Source organism: Dendrobates tinctorius, unplaced genomic scaffold (genome assembly GCF_039654945.1).
Source record: "Dendrobates tinctorius isolate UK_male_01 unplaced genomic scaffold, ASM3965494v1 ptg000015l, whole genome shotgun sequence".
NCBI classification, from domain to species: Eukaryota; Metazoa; Chordata; class Amphibia; order Anura; family Dendrobatidae; genus Dendrobates; species Dendrobates tinctorius.
This window is the reverse complement of record NW_027361683.1, coordinates 23972103-23993985: the sequence shown is the minus strand read 5'-3', so window position 1 is coordinate 23993985 and position 21883 is coordinate 23972103. Positions and strand designations below refer to the sequence as shown.

Sequence of the window (21883 nt, the reverse complement as noted above, 5' to 3'; positions counted from 1 at the left end):
GGCTCTGGGTACCATATCCCTGTAAAAATAAGAATTAAAATAAAAATCGTGATATTCTCACCTTCCGGCGTCCCCCACAGCATTCTCAGGCCTCAGCGATGCTCCCAGCAAGTCCCGTTCCCAGCGATGCCTTGCGACAATGACTTTTGACGTAGCAGTCTCGCGAGACCGCTACGTCATCAAAGGTCATTGTCGCAAGGCATCGCTGGGAACAGGACTTGCTGGGAGCATTGCGAGGATCGGGAACGCAGCGCGGGACGCCGGAAGGTGAGAAAAGCACCATTTTTTAAATTTTTTTTAAATTATTTTTAACTGTATCTTTTTACTACTGATGCCGCATAGGCAGCCTCAATAGTAAAAAGTTGCTCACACTTGTCAAACACTATGTTTGACGAGTGTGACCAACCTGTCAATCAGTTTTCCAAGCGATGCTACAGGTCACTTGGAAAATGCTAGCATTCTGCAAACTAATTACGCTAGTTAAAACGCGGGAAATACGGAGAAAGCTACAACAGGCGAAATGTGCGTTGGAGCGGGAGATTTACTGGGCCACTTACTACTGGTATTTATAATCCTGTTTACGCTTCTTATGCACTTTATCTCAGATTTCCCTTCTGACTATTATTGCACTTTATAATGATTATTACTAGGATTATGTAAGATTAATTGTATGTAGTTATGGCCCTTGTATTTATCATGTAACTTTCTCCTTATTATGGTACTGTATTGTGTCTACGGTTTGCTGGTCCCTCTGTTCCCCCATTTTTATTTTTTTTTTTTTTAAAAAAAAAAAAGGTATTAATTAATAAAATAATTTTAAAGTTTCCATACATTTGGATTTTGTCTTGGTCTATTCACTTTTTGAGTAGGTTATGCATTTTCATTTTGCATCTATCCCAGACTCACATCACTGCTTTCATCTTGACCCTTCTAATCACAGTAGGTGCAGGCAGTGAGATCTCTGTGACCTGAAGAATAGAGCAGAGCTGTGTGTCATACATACACCGCTCTGCATTATACTTATAATAGTAGGTACAGGCAGCGAGATCTCTGTGACCTGGGGAGTAGAGCAGATCTGTGTGTCATACATACACTGCTCTGCATTATACTTGTAATCACAGTAGGTGCAGGCAATGAGATCTCTTTGACCTAAAGAATAGAGCAGAGCTGTGTGTCATACATACACCGCTCTGCATTATACTTATAATAGTAGGTACAGGCAGCGAGATCTCTGTGACCTGGGGAGTAGAGCAGATCTGTGTGTCATACATACACTGCTCTGCATTATACTTGTAATCACAGTAGGTGCAGGCAATGAGATCTCTGTGACCTAAAGAATAGAGCAGAGCTGTGTGTCATACATACACCGCAATGCATTATACTTATAATAGTAGGTACAGGCAGCGAGATCTGTGGGATCTGGGAAGTAGAGCAGAGCTGTGTGTAATTACATACACCGCTCTGTATTATACTTGTAATCACAGTAGGTGCAGGCAATGAGATCTCTGTGACCTAAAGAATAGAGCAGAGCTGTGTGTCATACATACACCGCAATGCATTATACTTATAATAGTAGGTACAGGCAGCGAGATCTGTGGGATCTGGGAAGTAGAGCAGAGCTGTGTGTAATTACATACACCGCTCTGTATTATACTTGTAATCACAGTAGGTGCAGGCAGTGAGGCCTGTGTTGTGACCTGGGGAGTAGAGCAGAGCTGTGTGTCATTACATACACCACTCTGCATTATACTTGTAATCACAATAGGTGCAGGCAGTGAGATCTGTGTGACCTGGGGAGTAGAGCAGAGCTATGTGTCTTACATACACTGCTCTGCATTATACTTATAATCATCATAGGTGCATGCAGTGAGATCTCTGTGACCTGGGGAGAAGAGCAGAGCTGTGTGTCATACATACACTGCTCTGCATTATACTTGTAATCACAGTAGGTGCAGGCAGTGAGATCTCTGTGACCTGTGGAGTAGAGCAGATCTGTGTGTCATTACATACACCGCTCTGCATCTTTCTCAGACACACAACTCTGCTCTCCTCCCGGCACTTGTAATCACAGACAATGCGAAGTGCCTGGAGGAGACCAGAGCTGTGTGTCTGAGATAGATGCAGAGTGGTGTATGTAATGACACACAGGTGTGCTATCCTCCCAACACTTGCAATTACAGTGGTTTTCCAGAAATGAGTGTTCTGTTTCTGATTAGTCAACACAGCTGATAATAAAAAGCGAAATCCATCGAAATCTTCTCTCCTTTTTATCTAGTTTTTGCTCCTTTTTTTTTTTTCTTTTATTTGCTGAAATCCTACTTTGCTCACTTACCAGTACAAATGTGACAAGCAGCATAAAAATGATGTCTTTTTTCACATTTTTTTTCTATGAGATTTTGACAATAGTTGTTAGACTTTTTTACATAATGGAGTAAATCTGTGGAATACAGAGCTGCAGTTTCCGCAAAGACTGTGAAATACATAAGTGTCTGGATGCCCCGGCTCAGCAGCAAATATCCTTGGAAATGGTTTGTGAAATGTTGGCAGTTTGGCAAGTGTCTGAAGCGGAAGATCCGAGATGGTGGAGACAGCCAGCTGTGGGAGCATGTGCTTGCAGAGCTGTTCAGCCAAACATTTGGAAGTGGGTGTGGGTGGAGAATCGGCTTCTCCTTAGCCAGTGTTGCTGGGGATTGTGGAGTAGTTTATGAATTGATTGACAATGTGAAGAAAATATACACTGTTAGATGATGATTTATATATGCGCTCATTATGCTTCTACAGACTGAAATTAATCTCTCAACCATGGTTCATTCCCGTAATGAAAATCGTTTCCTTGCTTCATCTGTAATCGTTTCTAATCCAAATCTTATAAAAGAAGTAATTGGAAACCATGTGAAGCCTCCGTGAGTTGCACTAATGGTCATGACTCACTCCTTCGCTGCCAGGTTTTTTGTTTTTTTAGACACTGTTCTTGGATAAGAGACTTCCAATTACGCAGCCCTGCATTCCTGGGTCTCTATTCATCCAGTTTTGTTGCCTACTCCCCGGTGAATGGATGCAAACAGCAGGCTTCCCTTTTGTATTGTCCCGTGGAAAGTACTTAGTTGTTATCATCATCGAGCATTGATAAAGCGCCAACGTTTTACACGCGACATTACCACTGGATAAAGGTCAAAGCATGAATAAGAGCCGAGCCATTCAAATGTGAATATGTGCATATGAAGGATTCCAGAGCAGCATGACGGGGAACTTGTTGAAGCATCGAATCTACCCGGCTTCCCCATGTAGCAAACTGTAGAGCAGCTTCTAAAGAGGGGATGCTGATCAGTCAGCAGTCGGCAAGACTTTACAGGATGCACAAAGTTCATGCAAGTTTTTTCAGCACTTTTTTCCCCCGCAATGGTTTTGAGTAGGTTACACGGAACTCATGAGGGTGTAGAACACATTCATCATCGAAACCCGAAGCCTGCAACTTTGTGGATTGACTGTGCAGTAGAATAAAATGGTACCACCTAAATTGTGATTGGCGGCTCACAGCTGAGCGAGTGTCTTTTATGTGGACAGCCTTGTAGGTAGTGTTCAGCTTAGTAACATTGCATCTGTCCACACTTTCCTCCCAGCCCAACAGGGAGCTCAGTTGTTGCCTAGTGATTTGTAGAGCCGAGGTCTAGGTAGAGATCGCTATTGTACATGGCACGGCAAGCATCCATCGCCCCATCCTGCAGCCAATATCGCAGATTGTAATGGCGGCTTCACAGTTTGTTACCCTCTCCCTGCATTCATACTAGGAAATGAGTGACTCATCTAATTGCCTCAAGTTAACCTACCCGTAGAGGAGCAGCTTTGCCTTTATCGGGCACTGATTTAATGACACCTACTCCAGTCAGATCCAAAACTAAATTGGGATGACAGTCGCAGAGTTAACATTATAAAGCTCGTTTAGGTTCATATGCTTGCTGAACTTAAAAGGGTTTTAACGGGCAAGGGGGCCTTGGCCCTGGCCCTTAAAACGGCGAGCTTGTTGTTACTGCAGCGGTGACATCTTGAATACAGCACATGTGACTGCTGCAGCCAATCACTCAGCTCAGCAGTGATGCTTAGGTAGTTAGCGCAAGACTGGCTGCAGCAGTTCGGGAAAGTAGTGGCTGAGTATACCGGAGTTTATTATTTTTCTCCTCGGCAACCCATAAAGAAAGATTTCTTGGAAAATCCATTTAAAGCGTAACTGTTTTAACCCCTTAACGACCAGGGGTATTTTGGTTTTGCATTTTCATTTTTCCCTCCCCTTCGTTCCAGAGCCATAACTTTTTTATTTTTCCGTCTATATGGCCTTGTGAGGGCTTATTTTTTGCGGGACGAGTTGTACTTTTAAATGACACCATTGGTTTTACCATGTTGTGTACTCGAAAACAGGAAAAAAATTCCAAGTGCAGTGAAATTGCAAAAAAAGTGCAATCCCACACTTGTTTTTTGCTTGGCTTTTTTGCTAGGTTCACTAGATGCTAAATCTGACTTGCCATTATGATTCTCCAGGTCATTACGAGTTCATAGACACCAAACATGTCTAGGTTCTCTTTTATCTAAGTGGTGAAAAAAAATTCCAAAGTTTGCTAAAAAAAAAAAAAAATTGCGCAATTTTCCGAGACCTGTAGCATCTCCATTTTTCATGATCTGGGGTCGGGTGAGGGCTTATTTTTTCCGTACCGGGCTGACGTTTTTAATGATACCACTTTTGTGCAGATACGTTCTTTTGATCGCCCGTTATTGCATTTTAATGCAATGTCTTGGCGACCAAAAAAACGTAATTCTGGCGTTTTTCATTTTTTTTCTCGCTACGCCGTTTAGCGATGGGTTAATGCTTTTTTTATTGATCGGGCGATTCTGAACGCGGCGATACCTAATATATGTATGTGGAATTTTTTTTTTTTTACTCTTTTATTTTGACTGGGGCAAAAGGGGGGTGATTTGAACTTTTTAGGTTTTTTTTAATTTTTTTTTATTTTTAAACATTTTTTTCTTTTACTTTTGGTATGCTTCAATAGCCTCCATAGGAGGCTAGAAGCATGTGCAACCCGATTGGCTCTGCTACATATGGGCGATGAGCAGATCGCCCATATGTAGCAGATTTACTGCTGTGCTTTCAGCGCCGACCACCGGGTGGCGCTGAAAGCCATATGCCTGGAACAACCATAGAGACCTCTGGTTGTCCAGGCAACATGACGCCGACCCCCGATCATGTGACAGGGGTCGGCGATGAGGTCATTTCCGGCCCGGCAGCCGGAAATGCTATTTCAATGCCCGCTGTCAGCTTCGATTTCGCTCACGCCTATTGGGGGCACATGTCAACTGTTCATAACAGCTGACATGTCCCGGCTTTGATGCGGGCTCAGCGCCAGAGCCCTCATCAAAGCAGGGGAGATGTCTGATGACGGACTGTGTCCGTCATCGGACATTAAGGGGTTAATTTTTACTTTATAAATCAATAGTACACATGAAAATAAGAAACTATGTAATATATCTTATCAGATAAATCTGCTTCTTTCTCTGTCAGATTTGATCAGTCATTATCAAAATTTTCAATTCTGAGGTCCAAAGGGTTAATGTTTCTCCTTGTTGAGAGTGACCTGTTAAGCAGGCCAAGGTGAGGAGACTTTTAAGCTGCAATGGTCCTCTGGGAAATATGCAAATTGTCTCTTCAGAGAAGAAGAGTACTAAAACTTATAGTGCCACCTATAGGAAGTAGCAATCCTAAAAGTCAATATTGACTCTCCAAGGAGCCTTGTCACATGACTTTTTTTTGATAAAAGCTTAAATCTCAATTTGCAGACACTGTACTGCCCCTTGTCAGTGCAAAGTTGGAGTGTGATCAGTAGCAGCTGCCATCTCCTAACTCCATAATGGAAACCTCTGTCTTCACTAATACAGATTTTACCTCCGAATTGAACACTTTGATAATGACCGCTCAGTTTTGGCAGAGAAAGAAGATTTCTATGATAAGATATATTACAAGGTTTTTATTTTCATACGTACTATTGATTGATTAATGAAATAAAAAATTAAAACATGGTATGCTGGGACGTCCTGACTGTCCATGATTTCTGCTGTAAGGGAAAGGAAGGGCGTACCTTCAAAAGTGAAGCTTTGCCCTGCAGTCGATGTGACTACAGCCTGTAGGGGGTGCCCTCTGTTCTTAACCCCTTACCTACAATGGACGTAATATTCCGTCCATGGGACCCTGGACCTAATTACCATGGACGGAATATTACTTCGTGGGCGCCGCTGATCGCGGCCGGGTGTCAGCTGATTATCACAGCTGACACCCGGCACAATGTGTCAGGGACGGTCACGGAGCGCCCCGACACGTTAACCCCTTGTACACCGCGATCAAACGCGATCGCGGTGTACCGGGGGTTAAAGGGAAGCATCGGCAGGGAGGGGGCTCCCTCCGTGCTTCCCTGAGCCCCCCACAGCAGCGCAATGTGCAGCGCTGCTGCGGGGGTCTCTTTCCCTACAGTCCCCCGGATCCAAGATGGCGACGGGGGCCTTCGGGGGGCCTGTAGGGAGCTGACTTCCTCACTGCCTGCAAAGCGCAGGCATGAGAAAGTCTGCAGAACTGCCTGTGAAAGATTGCTGATCTGTCACAGTGATCTGTGATGTGACAGGTCAGCGATCTGTCACAGGACAGTGATGTCCCACCTGGGACAAGGTAATAAAGTAAAAAAAAAAAAAAAAAAAAAGTGTTAAAAATAATTTTAAAAAAATCGCTAAATAAATTAGTAAAAAAAAAAAAAAAAATATTCCCCAATAAATCCATTTTTTCAAAATAAAAAAAAAAAAAACAATAAAAGTACACATATTTGGTATCACCGCGTCCATAGCGACCCGCCCTATAAAACTGTCCCATTAGCGAACCCCTTAAAAAATAAAAAACGAAGCAAAAAATGATTTATCATACCATCGAACAAAAAGTGCAATAACGCACGATCAAAAAGACGCATATAAATATCCATGGTACCACTGAAAACGTCATCTTGTCCCGCAAAAAACGAGCCGCGATACAGCATCATCCGCAAAAAAATAAAAATGTTATAGCTCGCAGAATAAAGCGATACAAAAATAATTATTTTTTATATAAAATTGTTTTCATTGCAAAAAACCGACAAAACATAAAAAAACGACCTAAATGAGGTATCGCTGTAACCGTACTGACCCGAAGAATAAAACCGCTTTATCAATTTTACCGCACGCGGAATGGTGTAAACGCACCCCCCCCCCAAAAGAAATTCATGAAACGCTGGTTTTTGTTCATTCTGCGTCCCAAAAATCGGAATAAAAAGCGATCAAAAAATGGCACGTGCCCGAAAATGGTACCAATGAAAACGTCAACTCGTCCCGCAAAAAATAAGACCTCACATGACTCGGTGGGTCAAAATACGGAAAAATTATAGCTCTCAATATGTGGTGATGCAAAAACTATTTTTACAATAAAAAGCGTCTTTTAGCGCGTGACAGCCGCCAAACATAAAAACCGCCATAAATAGTAAATCAAACCCCCTGTTATCACCCCCTTAGTTAGGGAAAAATAATAAAACTAAAAGAAAATATATTTATTTCCATTTTCCCGTTAGGGTTAGGGCTAGGGTTAGGGCTCAGATTAGGGTTAGGGGTGTGTTGGGGTTAGGGTTGGAGTTATAATTGGGGGGTTTCCACTGTTTGGGCACATCAGGTGCTCTCCAAATGCAACATGGCGTCTGATCTCAATTCCAGCCAATTCTGCGTTGAAAAAGTCAAATGGTGCTCCTTCCATTCCAAGCTCTGCCATGCGCCCAAACAGTGTTTTACCCCCACATATAGGGTATCAGCCTACTCAGGACAAATTACAAAACAACTTTTGGGGTCCAATTTCTCCTGTTACCCTTAGGAAAATAAAAAATTGGGGGCAAAAATATTTTTGAGGAAAAAAATGATTTTTTTATTTTCACGCCCAGGCGTTATAAACTTCTGTGAAGCACTTGGGGGTTCAAAGTGCTCACCACACATCTAGATAAGTTCCGTGGGGGGTCTAGTTTCCAAAATGGGGTCACTTGTGGGGAGTTTCAATAGTTTAGGTACATCAGGGGCTCTCCAAACGCACATGACACCCGCAGACCAATCCATCAAAGTCTGCATTCCAAAATGTCACTACTTCCCTTCCGAGCCCCGATGTGTGCCCATACAGTAGTTTTCGCCCACATATGAGGTATCGGCGTACTCAGGACAAATTGGACAAAAACTTTTGGGGTCCAATTTCTCCTGTTACCCTTGGGAAAATAAAAAAAAATGGGGACTAAAAGATGATGTTTGTGGAAAAAATAAGATTTTTTTATTTTCAGCCCGGGCGTTATAAACTTCTGTGAAGCACTGGGGGGTTCAAAGTGCTCACCACACATCTAGATAAGTTCCTTGGGGGGGGTCTAGTTTCCAAAATGGTGTCATTTGTGGGGGGTTTCTACTGTTTTGGTACATCAGGGGCTTTCCAAACGCAACATGGTGTCTGATCTCAATTCCAGCCAAAAACGTCAAATGGCGCTGCTTCCCTTCCGAGCTCTGCTATGCGCCCAAATAGTCATTTACACCCACATATGGGGTATCAGCGTACTCAGGACAAATTGCACAATAACTTTTAGGGTCCTGTTACCCTTGGAAAAATAAGAATTGGGGGTGAAAAGATCATTTTTGTGGAAAAAATATGATTTTTTAATTGTACCGCTGTACGTTATAAACTTCTCTGAAGCCCTTGTGGGTTCAAAGTTCTCACCACATATCTAGATAAGTTCCTTGGGGGGTCTAGTTTCCAAAATGGGGTCACTTGGGGGGGTTTCCACTGTTTAGGTACATCAGGGGCTCTCCAAACGCGACATGGCGTCCGATCTGAAGTCCAGCCAATTTTGCATTGAAAAAGTCAAACGGCGCTCCTTCCCTACTGAGGTCTGCCATGCGCCGAAACAGTGGTTCCCCCCCACATATCAGGTATCAGTGTACTAAGGACAAATTGCACATTAACTTTTGCTGTCCAATTTCTCCTGTTACCCTTGGTAAAATAAAAAAAATTGAACCTGAAGTAATTTTTTTGTGGAAAAAAGTTAAATGTTCATTTTTTTTTTTAAATATTCAAAAAATTCCTGTGACGCACCTAAAGGGTTAATAAACTTCTTGAATGTGGTTTTGAGCACCTTAAGGGGTGCAGTTTTTAGAATGGTGTCACTTTTGGGTATTTTCTATCATATAGACCCCTCAAAGTGGCTTCAAATGTGATGTGGTCCGTAAAAATAAAATGGTGTTGCAAAAATGAGAAATCGCTGGTCAATTTTTAACCCTTATGACTTCCTAACAAAAAAAAATTTTGGTTCCCAAATTGTGCTGATGTAAAGTAAACATATGGGAAATGTTATTTATTAAGTTTTTTGTGTGCCGTATCTCTGTGATTTAAGGGCATAAAAATTCAAAGTTGGAAAATTGCGAAATTTTCAGCATTTTCGCCAAATTTCCGTTTTTCTCACAAATAAATGCAAGTTATTTGAATGAAATTTTACCACTAACATGAAGTATAATATGTCACGAGAAAACAATGTCAGATCAATCACCGAGATCCATGGAAGCGTTTCAGAGTTATGACGTCATAAAGTGACAGTGGTCAGAATTGTGAAAATTGGCCCGGGAGTTAACGTGCAAACCACCCTTGCTAGTGAAGGGGTTAATCAAGGTCCTGTCAAAAGGTCAGCTCATCCGTTTGGGGTTCCTTGAATAGGCACCAATTAGAAAGAGTCCTGAGCAATGTGGCACAGAAAGCTGCCCAGGCTTTAGGTCAGAAATGGGATAACAAAGGCGGAGATAAGTGTTAGCGAGCGGTCAAACTGGGGAGATGAACAAAGGGTGAGAAATGCAACAAGTCTGAAAAGTCAAAAATATAATGCACAGTGAATCGCACACTGGAGAAACAATTTGCAGGCTAGCGGTACAGGCAAGGGAGGGCTACCAACCCTGAGGTCAGGAGGCTTACACCGAATTTAAATAGGTAGCCAGAATAGATTTTTATCCAGGGGCCATAACAATGTTGTTCTTCATAGGCTAATACGGTATTTATATTTTTAATTCTTTAAATGTGGCAGGGTCATGTGGTTTTGGGGGATTGGTCTGATACGGCATGTGCTCCAGAGTGGGTGCCTTAGAGTCTCCTATATACAGTGTCTTACGATAGTAATCACCCATTCCCCCTTGGGTTTTTGCCTATTTACAACCTGTGTTTAAATATTTTTGTTCTCCGATTTGTGTGTGATGCGTCCACACTAAATAGTCTAAGTTGGAGAAGTGAGAAAAATATAGGCCTGAATTCCATTTATGGCATCAAATACCTGAAAATTGGCATGTGCATATGTATTCACCTCTTTTGCGATTAAGCCCCTAAAAATTTAATAAGTCACATGCTTAGTGAAAGGAAGTCCACCTGTGTGCAATCTAAGTGTCACATGGTCTGTTAGTATATACACACATTTTCTGAAAGGCCACACAGGCTGCAACACCATTAATTAGAGACACCACTATCCAAACACAACCATGAAGACCAAGGAGATATCCAAACAAGTCAGGAACAAAGATGTTAAGAAGTGCATGTCTTCATTGTGTTATAGAAAAAAATAAAAATATCTCAATCTCTGATGATCCCCCCCCAGAGCACCATCAAATCTGTTATCAAATGGAAAGAACATGGTACCACAACAAACCTGCCAAGAGAGGGACACCCACCAAAACACTTAGCCCGGGCAAGAAGGGCATTATTCAGAGAGGCATCACAGATACCAGAAGTTAACCCTTAAGGAGAAGTAGAGTTCTCAAGCAGTTCTCAAACAGAGACTGGAATATCTGTCCATATGACCACAATAAGCTGCACACTCCATAGAGGTGGCCTTTATGGAAGAGTGGGCTGATAAAAGCTTTTACTTGCGTACCAAAATTGTAAGGCTTGTTTTCAGTTTGCCAAAAGACATGTGGGAGACTCCAAATGTATGGAGGAAGGTGCTGTGGTCAGATGAGACCAAAATTGAACTTTTTGGCCGCCAAGGTAAAAGCTATGTCTGGCACCAAACCAACACAGCTCATCACCCCAAGGAAACCATCCCAACAGTGAAACGTGGTGGCAGCATCATACTGTGGGGATGTTTTTCTGCAGCAGGGACAGGGATAAATGGTCCAAGTCGAGGGGAAGATGGATGGTGTGAAATACAGGGATTTTCTTGTAAAACCAATTTGTCTGTCAATGATTTGGCTAATATAAATGGTTAGCACTCGGCCTGAAGGTTTGAGTTTACGGTGCTAGTGAAAAGGAACGGATAGTCCCCAAATTGTATAGACAATATAGAATCAGTGCACACGCTGATTATACTTATTGTGAAATAAATTTATTGCTTGTCGGTGAAGAAGCGACATCTGACGTTTCGGCCTTTATCACAAAAGTCGCCCTTAGATTGAAGAATCTGTGTTCACCGAATAGATAGTGTCACTGCTAGGCAATAATAGATTGATAGCATATTCCAAGTCGCCAGTAATCCTGATTCCTGATGAGGTAGTGGACTGGTAAGTATGCCAGAGAGTTATTGGTGGCGCAGTGGGGGAAGAAGTAAGCAGGCTCCTTGCATCTTCTCGCCCAACCACTTGCATCAGTGACCCATTTCCGTCACATCTCCTCCAGTCCCTTTCCCCTGCTGTCACCCCTCACCTAACTAAAATATTTAACCTCTCTCTCTCTTCTGGTATCTTTCCCTCCTCATTTAAGCATGCCATCGTATATCCACTACTTAAAAAACCATCCCTCGACCAAAACTGTGCCGCTAACTATAGACCTGTCTCTAATCTTCCCTTCATCTCTAAACTCCTGGAACGCCTGGTACACTCCCGTCTTATCCGCTATCTCTCTGATAACTCGCTTCTCGACCCTCTCCAATCCGGTTTCCGCTCTTTACACTCTACTGAAACTGCCCTCACTAAAGTCTCTAATGATCTACTAACAGCTAAATCAAATGGTCATTACTCCATGCTAATTCTCTTGGATCTCTCTGCAGCATTCGACACTGTATCATCAGCTCCTCCTCACTATGCTCCGTTCCATTGGCCTCAAGGACACCGTTCTCTCCTGGTTCTCCTCCTATCTCTCTGACTGCTCCTTTACTGTATCTTTTGCCGGTTCCTCCTGTCACCTTCCCCTTACTGTTGGGGTTCCTCAAGGATTAGTTCTAGGCCCCCTCCTCTTCTCCTTGTACACTGCCCCATTGGTCAAACAATCAGTAGATTTGGTTTCCAGTACCATCTCTATGCTGATGACACCCAATTATACGCTTCTTCTCCTGACATCACGCCAGCCTTTCTAGAAAACACCGGCGATTGTCTAAACGCTGTGTCTAATATCATGTCCTCACTGTATTAGAAACTGAACCTGTCAAAGACTGAACTTGTGTTTCCTCCCTTTACTAATGTACCTATACCCGACATTATCATTTCTGTGTGTGATTCCACTATTACTCCCCAGCAACATACCCGCTGTCTTGGGGTCATACTTGATTCTGAGCTTTCCTTTGCCCCCCACATTCGATCACTGGCTCGCTCTTGTCATCTGCACCTCAAAAACATTTCTAGAATTCGACCTTTTCTTACTTTTGGCTCTGCAAAAACTTTTACTGTTTCTCTTATTCATTCTCATCTCAACTACTGTAACTCTTTCTTCTAATCGGTCTCCCTCTTACCAAACTCTCCCCTCTCCAATCTGTCTTGAATGCTGCAGCCAGGATCATATTCCTCACCAATCGTTACACCGATGCCTCTACCTTGTGCCAGTCATTACACTGGCTACCCATCCACTCCAGAATTCAGTATAAACTTATTACCCTCAACCACTAAGCCCTTCATGGCTCAGCACCACCCTACATCTCCTCCCTTGTTTCAGTATACCACCCTACCCGCGCCCTCCGTTCTGCTGATGACCTGAGGTTAGCGTCCTCAATAATCAGAACCTCCCACTCCCGTCTCCAAGACTTTACACATGCTGCACTAATTCTTTGGAATGCACTTCCCAGGTCAATACGATTAGTCCCCAATCGCCACAAGTTTAAGCGTGCCCTGAAAACGCATTTATTCAGACTGGCCTATCGCCTCAACACATTAACCTAATCTGTCCCTGTGTGGCACAGCCAAAAGTTTTACCACAACCAGGTTCCCCGCATCATGTTCCCACATGCTTTATGCATCCATTAGCCCTCTGTGTCTGTACTGTTACACACTTAACATTATGGCTGGTCCATACAATCTGGGCAACTGTTACCACCCACCTTTCGTGTCTACCGCTTTCCTCATAGACTGTAAGCTTGCGAGCAGGGCCCTCATTCCTCTTGGTATCTGTTATGATCTATGTGATTATTGTTATGCTGTAATGTCTATCGTCTGTACAAGTCCCCTCTGAAATGTAAAGTACTGCGGAATATGTCGGCGCTATAGAAATAAAATGTATTATTATTATTATCTGGCTAGTCACGTGTTTGAGACTCTAAAATGAGGCTCCACGGACTTTATTTGCATATAAGATATCATTGATGTAATGTTCTCTATGGTCAGCTATACTGAGCTGTACATTTAGTTTTCCGATCATGGAACTGTAAATGTCTTACACGGTATTGTAGGCAGTGAATAACGCTGCAGGGTAAGATTGTTTCCCTCTTTCCCTGTACATGCCAGTCTGTGTTGCCATGTATGGTGTCTTTGAAATTTCAAGATTGTGGAACTGTCAAATGACTTTACCTACCACCATGGCTTTCATACATGGCTCATGTTCATTCTCCTTCATATGGAGATTTGGTGCTTGGAATGTGGAAGCTAATGGCAAGTCACCATGTCACTTGCAATAGAAGTGCAGGACATTTTTGACTATATATCTTTGCCAGCGAGTGTTGTAGCGTTCCCGGTATCGCAGGACATACATGACTGTTCACTGATAAGTGAATTATGTTGTGTTTTTTATTTTGGGTAAATTCTTTGCAGAAGTCTTATCTATCACATACGTCCTAATACAATGTGTTCCCCGAAAATGAAAAGGTTATTCCAGTTAAGTGATATAATAGTTACGGTATATTGTGTCCGTAGTATTACCATTAGAATGTATCATCCAATGGTTGACACCATATATTACGTCACTATGGATGCTCATTACATCGGAGTCTGGGAAGGCAATCCGTCGATCAGTGTTTCCTCCTCTTTGCAGGTTTAAAGACCAGCCTTTTAAAACAATGTGCTATTTGCAACAACAGGACCAGTATTGCTGCAGTCATTCTCACAGCTGTCATATGTATTAAAAGGACTCTACAATTAGAAAAACCCTATATTTAAATTAGGTTTTTGTGTAAAAAAAAATGTTTTTATATATTTTTTGGCAATGTTTTTATTTACCACCTGTAAAATAATAAAAAGATTGCTTGCTATTTTATTATGGGCCACTAGGGCTTTTTTAGACTCCTAGTTAATAATGACACAGGAACATTAGTCACAACGCTCAGAACCAATGTTGTACATTAAAGCATCTAATGAGCGTGCGCAGGGGTCACTGTGAATGGAGAAGGAGCAGGGTCAGCTGTGACATAGCCCACAGGATTGGGGGAGCCTGTGTTATCAGCTATGTATTATCATTGTAATCCTGATAATATGGAGCCTTGCTGTACACTCTTACTGATAGGACAGTCTAGTGGTCAGTGTAAAAATTGCAGGATTCATTTATTATTTATTTTTTTAAATATCATATGTAAAAAAAAAAAAAAAGCCAATTTTATTTTAATACATGTAACACAAAAAAAATGATTTAATCAATAGGTCATTATAGCTTCTTTTTAAGTGAATTTACTGAAGTATGAAACCACACCTTCCAATACAAACTCTAGCACCAATAATCATTGGGTCTGCATTGAATGATGAGTCTGAGTATCTGCTTCAATACATTCAGTCCGGAGGAGATTCAGCTGCTTTTTTTTGTGGTCAAATAAAACTGTTGAACCCCAACTTAGACTTAGTTGGATTTCCAGTTAAAAGTCCTGCAAATGTTGAGCGTAACCACGTTTCTTCTTTGTGCTTCATCCCAGTTTCTGCCACTGCCTTCTACAAAGCACAACCAGTTATTCAGTTCATGTGTGAAGTCCTAGATATTCATAACATTGATGAACAACCCCGACCTCTGACCGATTCTCACCGGGTAAAATTCACCAAAGAGATAAAGGGTAAGTGAAAGATTTCTTCCAGAGCATCATGCGGCCGGTCACTGTCCCATGTTCCAGACCAGGCATGTTTTGGGGTAACTCTGTGATTGCTGTTCCATGTATATTACATTGGTAATATTATATCGGTACATGTGGTAGTTTGTGGACTTTATCATGAGTTACAGCCATATGATTTGTTCTGTACTTTCTCTTTTAAATACATTAAAAAGTAAAACATGTCTGGCTTTTCTTATAAATTATTTATATTTTTATATATCTGTTGACTAAAATATTTTTGTATGCGCTTTAAATTCTATACCAGTGTTGGTTTTGGGTATTTTTTCTGGTTCTTGTTCGCCAGGTTTTGGGCACACCTTGTGAAGGTTTATAGTGCGCACCAGAGTATAGTGTTTTCCATCACTTGAATGTGGCTCTATGCATCTGTCAGATATGTATAGTGAATGTTTGTTGTGTATGTGTGGAGTCCCCCTCCTAAGCCTGCTCCATATAGGCAGGGTGCCTGCTGTACCACAGCCAGCACTTGCCTGTAACAGCAGTGATCTGCCATCAGCCAGCTCCGGTTGGTTGTTGGCAGCGGTATTAATGGATTCGATCCTGGGAGAGGTTTGTCATCTTTCCCATCACCCATCTCCATCCTGCCGCATAATTATGAGGTGCTACTGGATTACCATGGCTATGAAGCTTAGCGAGAAGAGATGGGTGCATCAAACTGTTTCAATGTATTGTACAAACAAGCAGGTTGGCAGAAGATGGGGCAGAGGGTCTATAAAAATGTGAAAATAATAAAGTTTAAAAAATATTAACCTAAAACTTCAAATCCCCCCTCTTCTAAATCTGAAAATAAAAAAGCATATGTTATTGCTGTGTCCATAAAGTCCGATATTTTTTTTAAAATTATTAATCTATATGGTAAGTGCCGCAAAGAAAATAGATATGAACTATTTGTGTGTGTTTGTGTTTACATATCGACTTAGTTATGAGGGTGTCGGGCTGTCACCTTTTCATTACTATGATGTAGAAATGCTTGGCACTCATATAGGTGTGTTCAAGAACTTATTTATTGAATGAAGAAATTCCAGAAAAATTAGATCTTTTGGTCAATACCTGACCTTCATCAGTCATCTGGATAGCGGAGATCTGTGTGGAAGCGCTTCCTGTCTTAGGCCTCTTTCACACTTCCGTTTTTGACCATCAGTCAAAATCCGCCAGGTTTTGAAAAAAACGGATCCGCCATTTCTTTTTGCGGATCCGTTTTTGTCCCCATTGAGTTGCACTACTGGCGGATCTTGACGGATGGCCATCCGTTGGATCCGTTTTTGTGAGGATCCGCCAAATTTTTTTCATCCGCCAGCATGCCTGGATGGACCTTGCAACGTTTTTTTTGTTGTTGGATCCGCATTTTCCAGTGCGCATGCCCGGAGAAAGGAAGTCAGGGAGAAAATTAACCCTGAAATCCTTTCTGGCGGACAAAAAAAATCTTTCTCTTTTCTCTTTCCCAGCCAGCGGTCTTCATTCTGCGGATCCGTCAAAAAACGGATCCTGTGGCATCCGGTCACATCAGTTAGGAACGGATCCGCTATTCCGCCTTTTTGGCGGATTTTGACTGGCACAAAAAACTGAAGTGTGAAAGAGGACTTAGCAGTGGACACTGCAGACTGTCACACAGCGCGCTTCCACACTGATCTCCTCTATACAGATGACCAATGAAGGTCAGGTATTGACCGAAACGTCTCATTTTTCTGGAATTTCTTCATCCAATAAATAAGTCCTTGAACACACCTATATGAGTGCCAATTTCTGCATCACAGCTGATGGATTTGGTTATCCTACTTGTGCACCACCAGAATTCCAAAAGTGCCCTGTTTTCCCAATTACCTTTCTATTACTAAGCTTAGGGCTAGGTGTCAGTGACAGCTGCTGACACCAGGCCCTAATCCCATTACCCTGATGCCACTGCATCAGCATGAAAAAGGTGGTGGTAAACCTAGAAAGTCAGATTATTAAATTATTTAACATGTACAATAAAAGCAAGCAAAAAAATATAAAAGATCAGAATTCTGGAATTGCTGTCTCTAAGTCTTTGTGCCTCCTTCCAAAAATGCAATAAAATGTAATTGAAACATCATATTCCAAAATGATCTCAATACAAATGGCAAGCCACCATGCAAAAACAACCTCACACAGCTCCAATGTCGGAAAAATAGAAAAGTTATGGGCCCCAGAAACTGGTGACACAAACCAATTCCTTTTTCTTTGTTTTTACAAATGTCAAAAAAATGTTTTACCACTAAAATAAAACCTACAAGCTTGGTATCACTGCAATTATACTTACCGGAAAAGTCATGATACCTGGTCATTTTTATGCCGCAAGGAATGTAGGAAAAACAAAACGCAAAAAGAAATGGCAGAATTGCTTTGTTTTTGTTTTGACTTTTATTTTTTCATTATTTAAAAACGCTTTGATTTTTTTTTTTTTCCAATACATTATATTTTAAAAGAATTTTGTGTCATGCAAGCCAACAATTTGTCCAGCAAGTAATCATCCCTCATACAGTTATATCAAGGGAAAGAAGATAAGGCTCTAGGAAGAATCCGAGGAAAAAGTTCAAAAACTAAAATTGGCCTTTCACAAAGGAGTAAGGACCGTATTATTAATCCTAAATAATATTAGTCCTACCCTATAAGGGGGCATCTTTATATTGAGGGGCAATGCTTCGGGGTACGTTTGCAGCAGGTCTGTTAACTCCATTCATGTCCTTGGTACAGGTCTGAAGGTTGAAGTAACTCATTGTGGAACGATGAGACGGAAATACCGTGTTTGCAATGTGACCAGGAGGCCTGCCAGCCATCAAACGTAAGCATGGGACTGGCTTTTGTGTTTCAGTGGGTGGCATATGCCATAGATGAATATCTCTCACCACCGAGCGTGACCTAGTGTAATCTAATAGGGTGGTATTATCTACAGCATTTAATTACTTTACAAAATGAAATTAATTGCTCTGGTTCGAACACCACCTTTGGTTTCCATTATTTTCCGGAAGGTGTACTAATGGTAAAACTCTGCTCTTAAGTATCATTGGGCATGTAAAGTAGCTCTGCAGTGACCGCTTCCAAGCCAAGTGATAAAAGACCACCAAAGGCCAGATTTGCCATTTCTCGACATAAAGGACTATACATGCAGATTTAGAATGACACTGCAGCTCCATTAACCTAATTGTATGTCTGAGCCGGAGTGGAAAGTGACCCAGCACTGGTTAGATAATCCCCGATAAGCAAGACGAGTGCTTGTACGTATGTTTATGAACATGATGTCAATTAGTGGGAACATCTAGTCTGTCATCTGTACATGCCATGCCATTTCTTATAAGAATAGTTAATAAGGTTGCTGATGTGATGGATTGTAGCTGTGGCAAATGGCAGAAAATGAGCGCTGCTCCTCATCTGCCATTTTTGGTCCTGTCTCCAGGTGGGACAATACAATGTGTAGGATACTTAGCTGGTGATGCCCCTTTTCACAGCAAGTGAAGAGGGCCTTTGATCTTGTACATAGCCCTAACTGATTATCTAATTTCTAAGTGTACCTAGAATATAATAAATAGCTCATTTTGGTATGGATATTGGGATAGGTTTGTAGTTGGCCATTGATTTATTGGCACACACACAATATTAGGCTGGCTTTACACTAGCCGATCCGCGACATTAATACACCGGTGATTGGCAACCTGTTGGTTGATCGGCAGTCATTTAATAGCCTGTTTAGGTAGACAGTACGAGCGTACTGTGCAACTGGTAATGGATCATTCTGTGCACATATGCGGCCATTGTTCTGCAGAACATGTCCTTTTTATATTGAATTATGTGCTGACAAAAATGATGATTTTTTTTAAGCAAGCCAAATAATAATTTCACCCAAAAAACATGTGTTTTGCTCCTTCGTTGGATGATTGGGCAGTCAGCTTGCACGGCCCAACAATCAGTAAATGAGCATTCCTGGGAAAGCTCGACCACAATAACCGGTTTTGATGTTTTTGCAAGTGGAAATTCAATAAAATTGTGCAAAAAAAAATTAAATTACATTTCCTAATTATGGATATAGACAAGCTGTTGGTTTGTGTTTTGGCAGTCCATTAGCTGAAAGGGAATTTGTCGTCATATACCCTCTGTTTCATTTAGGTTTTTGTGTTAAATATGTTTTTAAAAAAACACAGTCTTTATTAAAAATAAAAGCTAGAAATCGTTTAATTTTAATACTGGCCCACTGTGGCTTTTTTAGACTTTAATTTTCTGTTTCAGGAAATTCACATATACATTAGCAGCAATGAATAGAACTTGTCTTTTGCATTGAAATGGCTAATGAGCATATGCAAAGGTCATTGTGAAGGGAGGAGGAGCTGTGGCAGCTCCTGTTGTATTTGATAGATCATTGTGTGCTAGAGGAGGATATTGCAGTAGTGGAGGTGGGAGATGATTAGGGCATGCACTTTTAGTATATTTAGTAGTTGCGGAAAGTGCAAATTGTGGAAATATTTTTGAGTTGGAGGTGGTAGGGGCTTGAATGTTGGGAATGAAGAACAGGGAAGAATCAAGGATTACAATAAGGCAGCAGACTTGTGATACTGGAGATAGCATGATGTCAGCCATGTATTGTGATGGATAGATAGATCTGGTAGGGGAGGTTGAGTGAGATAGACAAAAGATTAAGAGTCCACTTTTCTCCACATTGAATTTTAGAAAGTGTGAGAAAAAGGATATAACTGATACACTCTTGGACTAGAGAGAACATAGGGGTGACATCGGGGCATAGATGTAGATATGGGTGTCATCAGCATATAGGTAGTCCTGGAGCCATGGGACTTAGAATTGTCCCAGGCCAGAGCCTTCAGGGACAACAATAGGGAGCAGGATGGGGAGGCAGTATGCGACTGGGACTGGCTAAATGTATCGTAAAGAATGAGGATTTACAGGAGACGGCAAAGTCCTTCACAAGAGAGGATAAAGTGGTGAACTGTGGCAAACACAGGAGACAGGTCTAGGAGGAGTACAGAGCATTCTGTTGGCATTAGTGGTTACTAAGTGGTTTGTAATTTTAGTTTAGGACCTCCTCGGTGGAGTGGTGGGAAAAATGCAAGTATACTATTTTTTTTTTTTTTTTTATTAAGATATGAAAAAAAAATGGCCAAAAAACTTTAAAAAAATACATGTAATACACAAACCTGATATAAACAGTAGGTCATTTGCTTATGATAAAATTCACTTTAATAAAAGCCATGCAGTCAGAATTTGCACTAAGACTGGAATAATTGTTTGTTTTCTCTCCTAGCTTCCCTTTACAGCTGGAGAACGGGCAGACTGTAGAGAGAACAGTTGCCCAATACTTTAGGGAAAAGTATAATCTTCAGCTGAAGTACCCTCATTTACCCTGTCTGCAAGTTGGACAGGAGCAGAAACACACATACCTGCCTCTAGAAGTAAGTTACACCGGATCACATTCTCTTGGACCTTTTACCTTTTCAGCAGGTAAAACATCATTTCTATTGAAAAGTTTTCCATTCTCTTTTTCCCTCTAGTATGGTGGCAGTGTATCAGTTCATTGTCTTCTAGTCACCAAATATAAACCTCTATTATTTACTTGCTGAGCATTATTGGGTGTCCTGGTTGTGTGCTGATTTCACAAGGGCCGGTCTGGTAACAATATGGAGAATCTGCTCTCGCCTGTAAACTCTCATAAACTGGATTCAACAGATTTTCTCCATTTGGATGTAAACAATTAAAGGGGTTGTTCATTACTTTGATAGTGAAGATCTATTTTTCAGGCAGGTCATCAATAACAAATCGATGGGGGTGCTACACCCGGCACTCCGCTTCTGGTGCTAGTGATGTCAATCATATGAAAAAAGCCACGCCATAGCTAATAATTATTATCCTGCATATGTTAAAAGATGGAAACCATGGTCTAACTTCATCTCTGATATGTCAACTTCATATTCTCTCTCCTAAATAAGGTTTTGATATGTTTATATATACTCCTATATTGTTTAGCGACTAACTCCCTAACTGTAAAAATAATTCTATTTAATACTGTTAAGTATGATTATTATTATTGTATGTCTCTATAGTAACACAAAGTAAAGTATTACTGTTAATTCTACCTATTCTTTCCTAGTTTCCCTCCCCTTTTCCTTCCTTCCCTATTTCCTCTGTATGTTTTAACTCCACATGTAATATGATATTGTAATATTACTGTTATATTGAAAAATTTAATAAAAATATTTGAAAATGGTGCTAGTGATGTCTGGATGTGATCAGTTGCGGAGCTGCACATCACAGCGCCGTCAACCATATAGTGGTTGAAGCCAGGTACTGCACATCCACCCCTATTTAAATGAATATTAGTGGATCTACAATGACTATACAGTTGACATAGCTGTGCTGTTCTGCTCTGCATCTGATAACACTGGACCACTGCCCGCAAAAAGAACAGCTCACAACAAGCTATCTGACATCGATGACACATCCTCAGGATAAAGTCATCAGTATATAAGTAGTGGATGAGCCCTTTTAAGCAAGAAGAGAGTATGAAAACTTTGGGACTGATTATA

The 21883-nt window shown here is 41.3% G+C and overlaps 1 protein-coding gene across 2 annotated transcripts in view; it reads left to right on the top strand.

The window, feature by feature from the left end:
• Positions 1-21883, top strand: part of AGO3 (argonaute RISC catalytic component 3) — a 152386-nt gene that overhangs the window by 87237 nt on the left and 43266 nt on the right. For both annotated transcript variants that reach the window (XM_073562907.1, XM_073562900.1), the window contains exons 6-8: positions 15150-15284; positions 18051-18138; positions 20605-20752. In XM_073562907.1, the coding sequence (XP_073419008.1) occupies positions 15150-15284; positions 18051-18138; positions 20605-20752 (371 nt within the window). The remainder of the gene's footprint in view (positions 1-15149; positions 15285-18050; positions 18139-20604; positions 20753-21883) is intronic.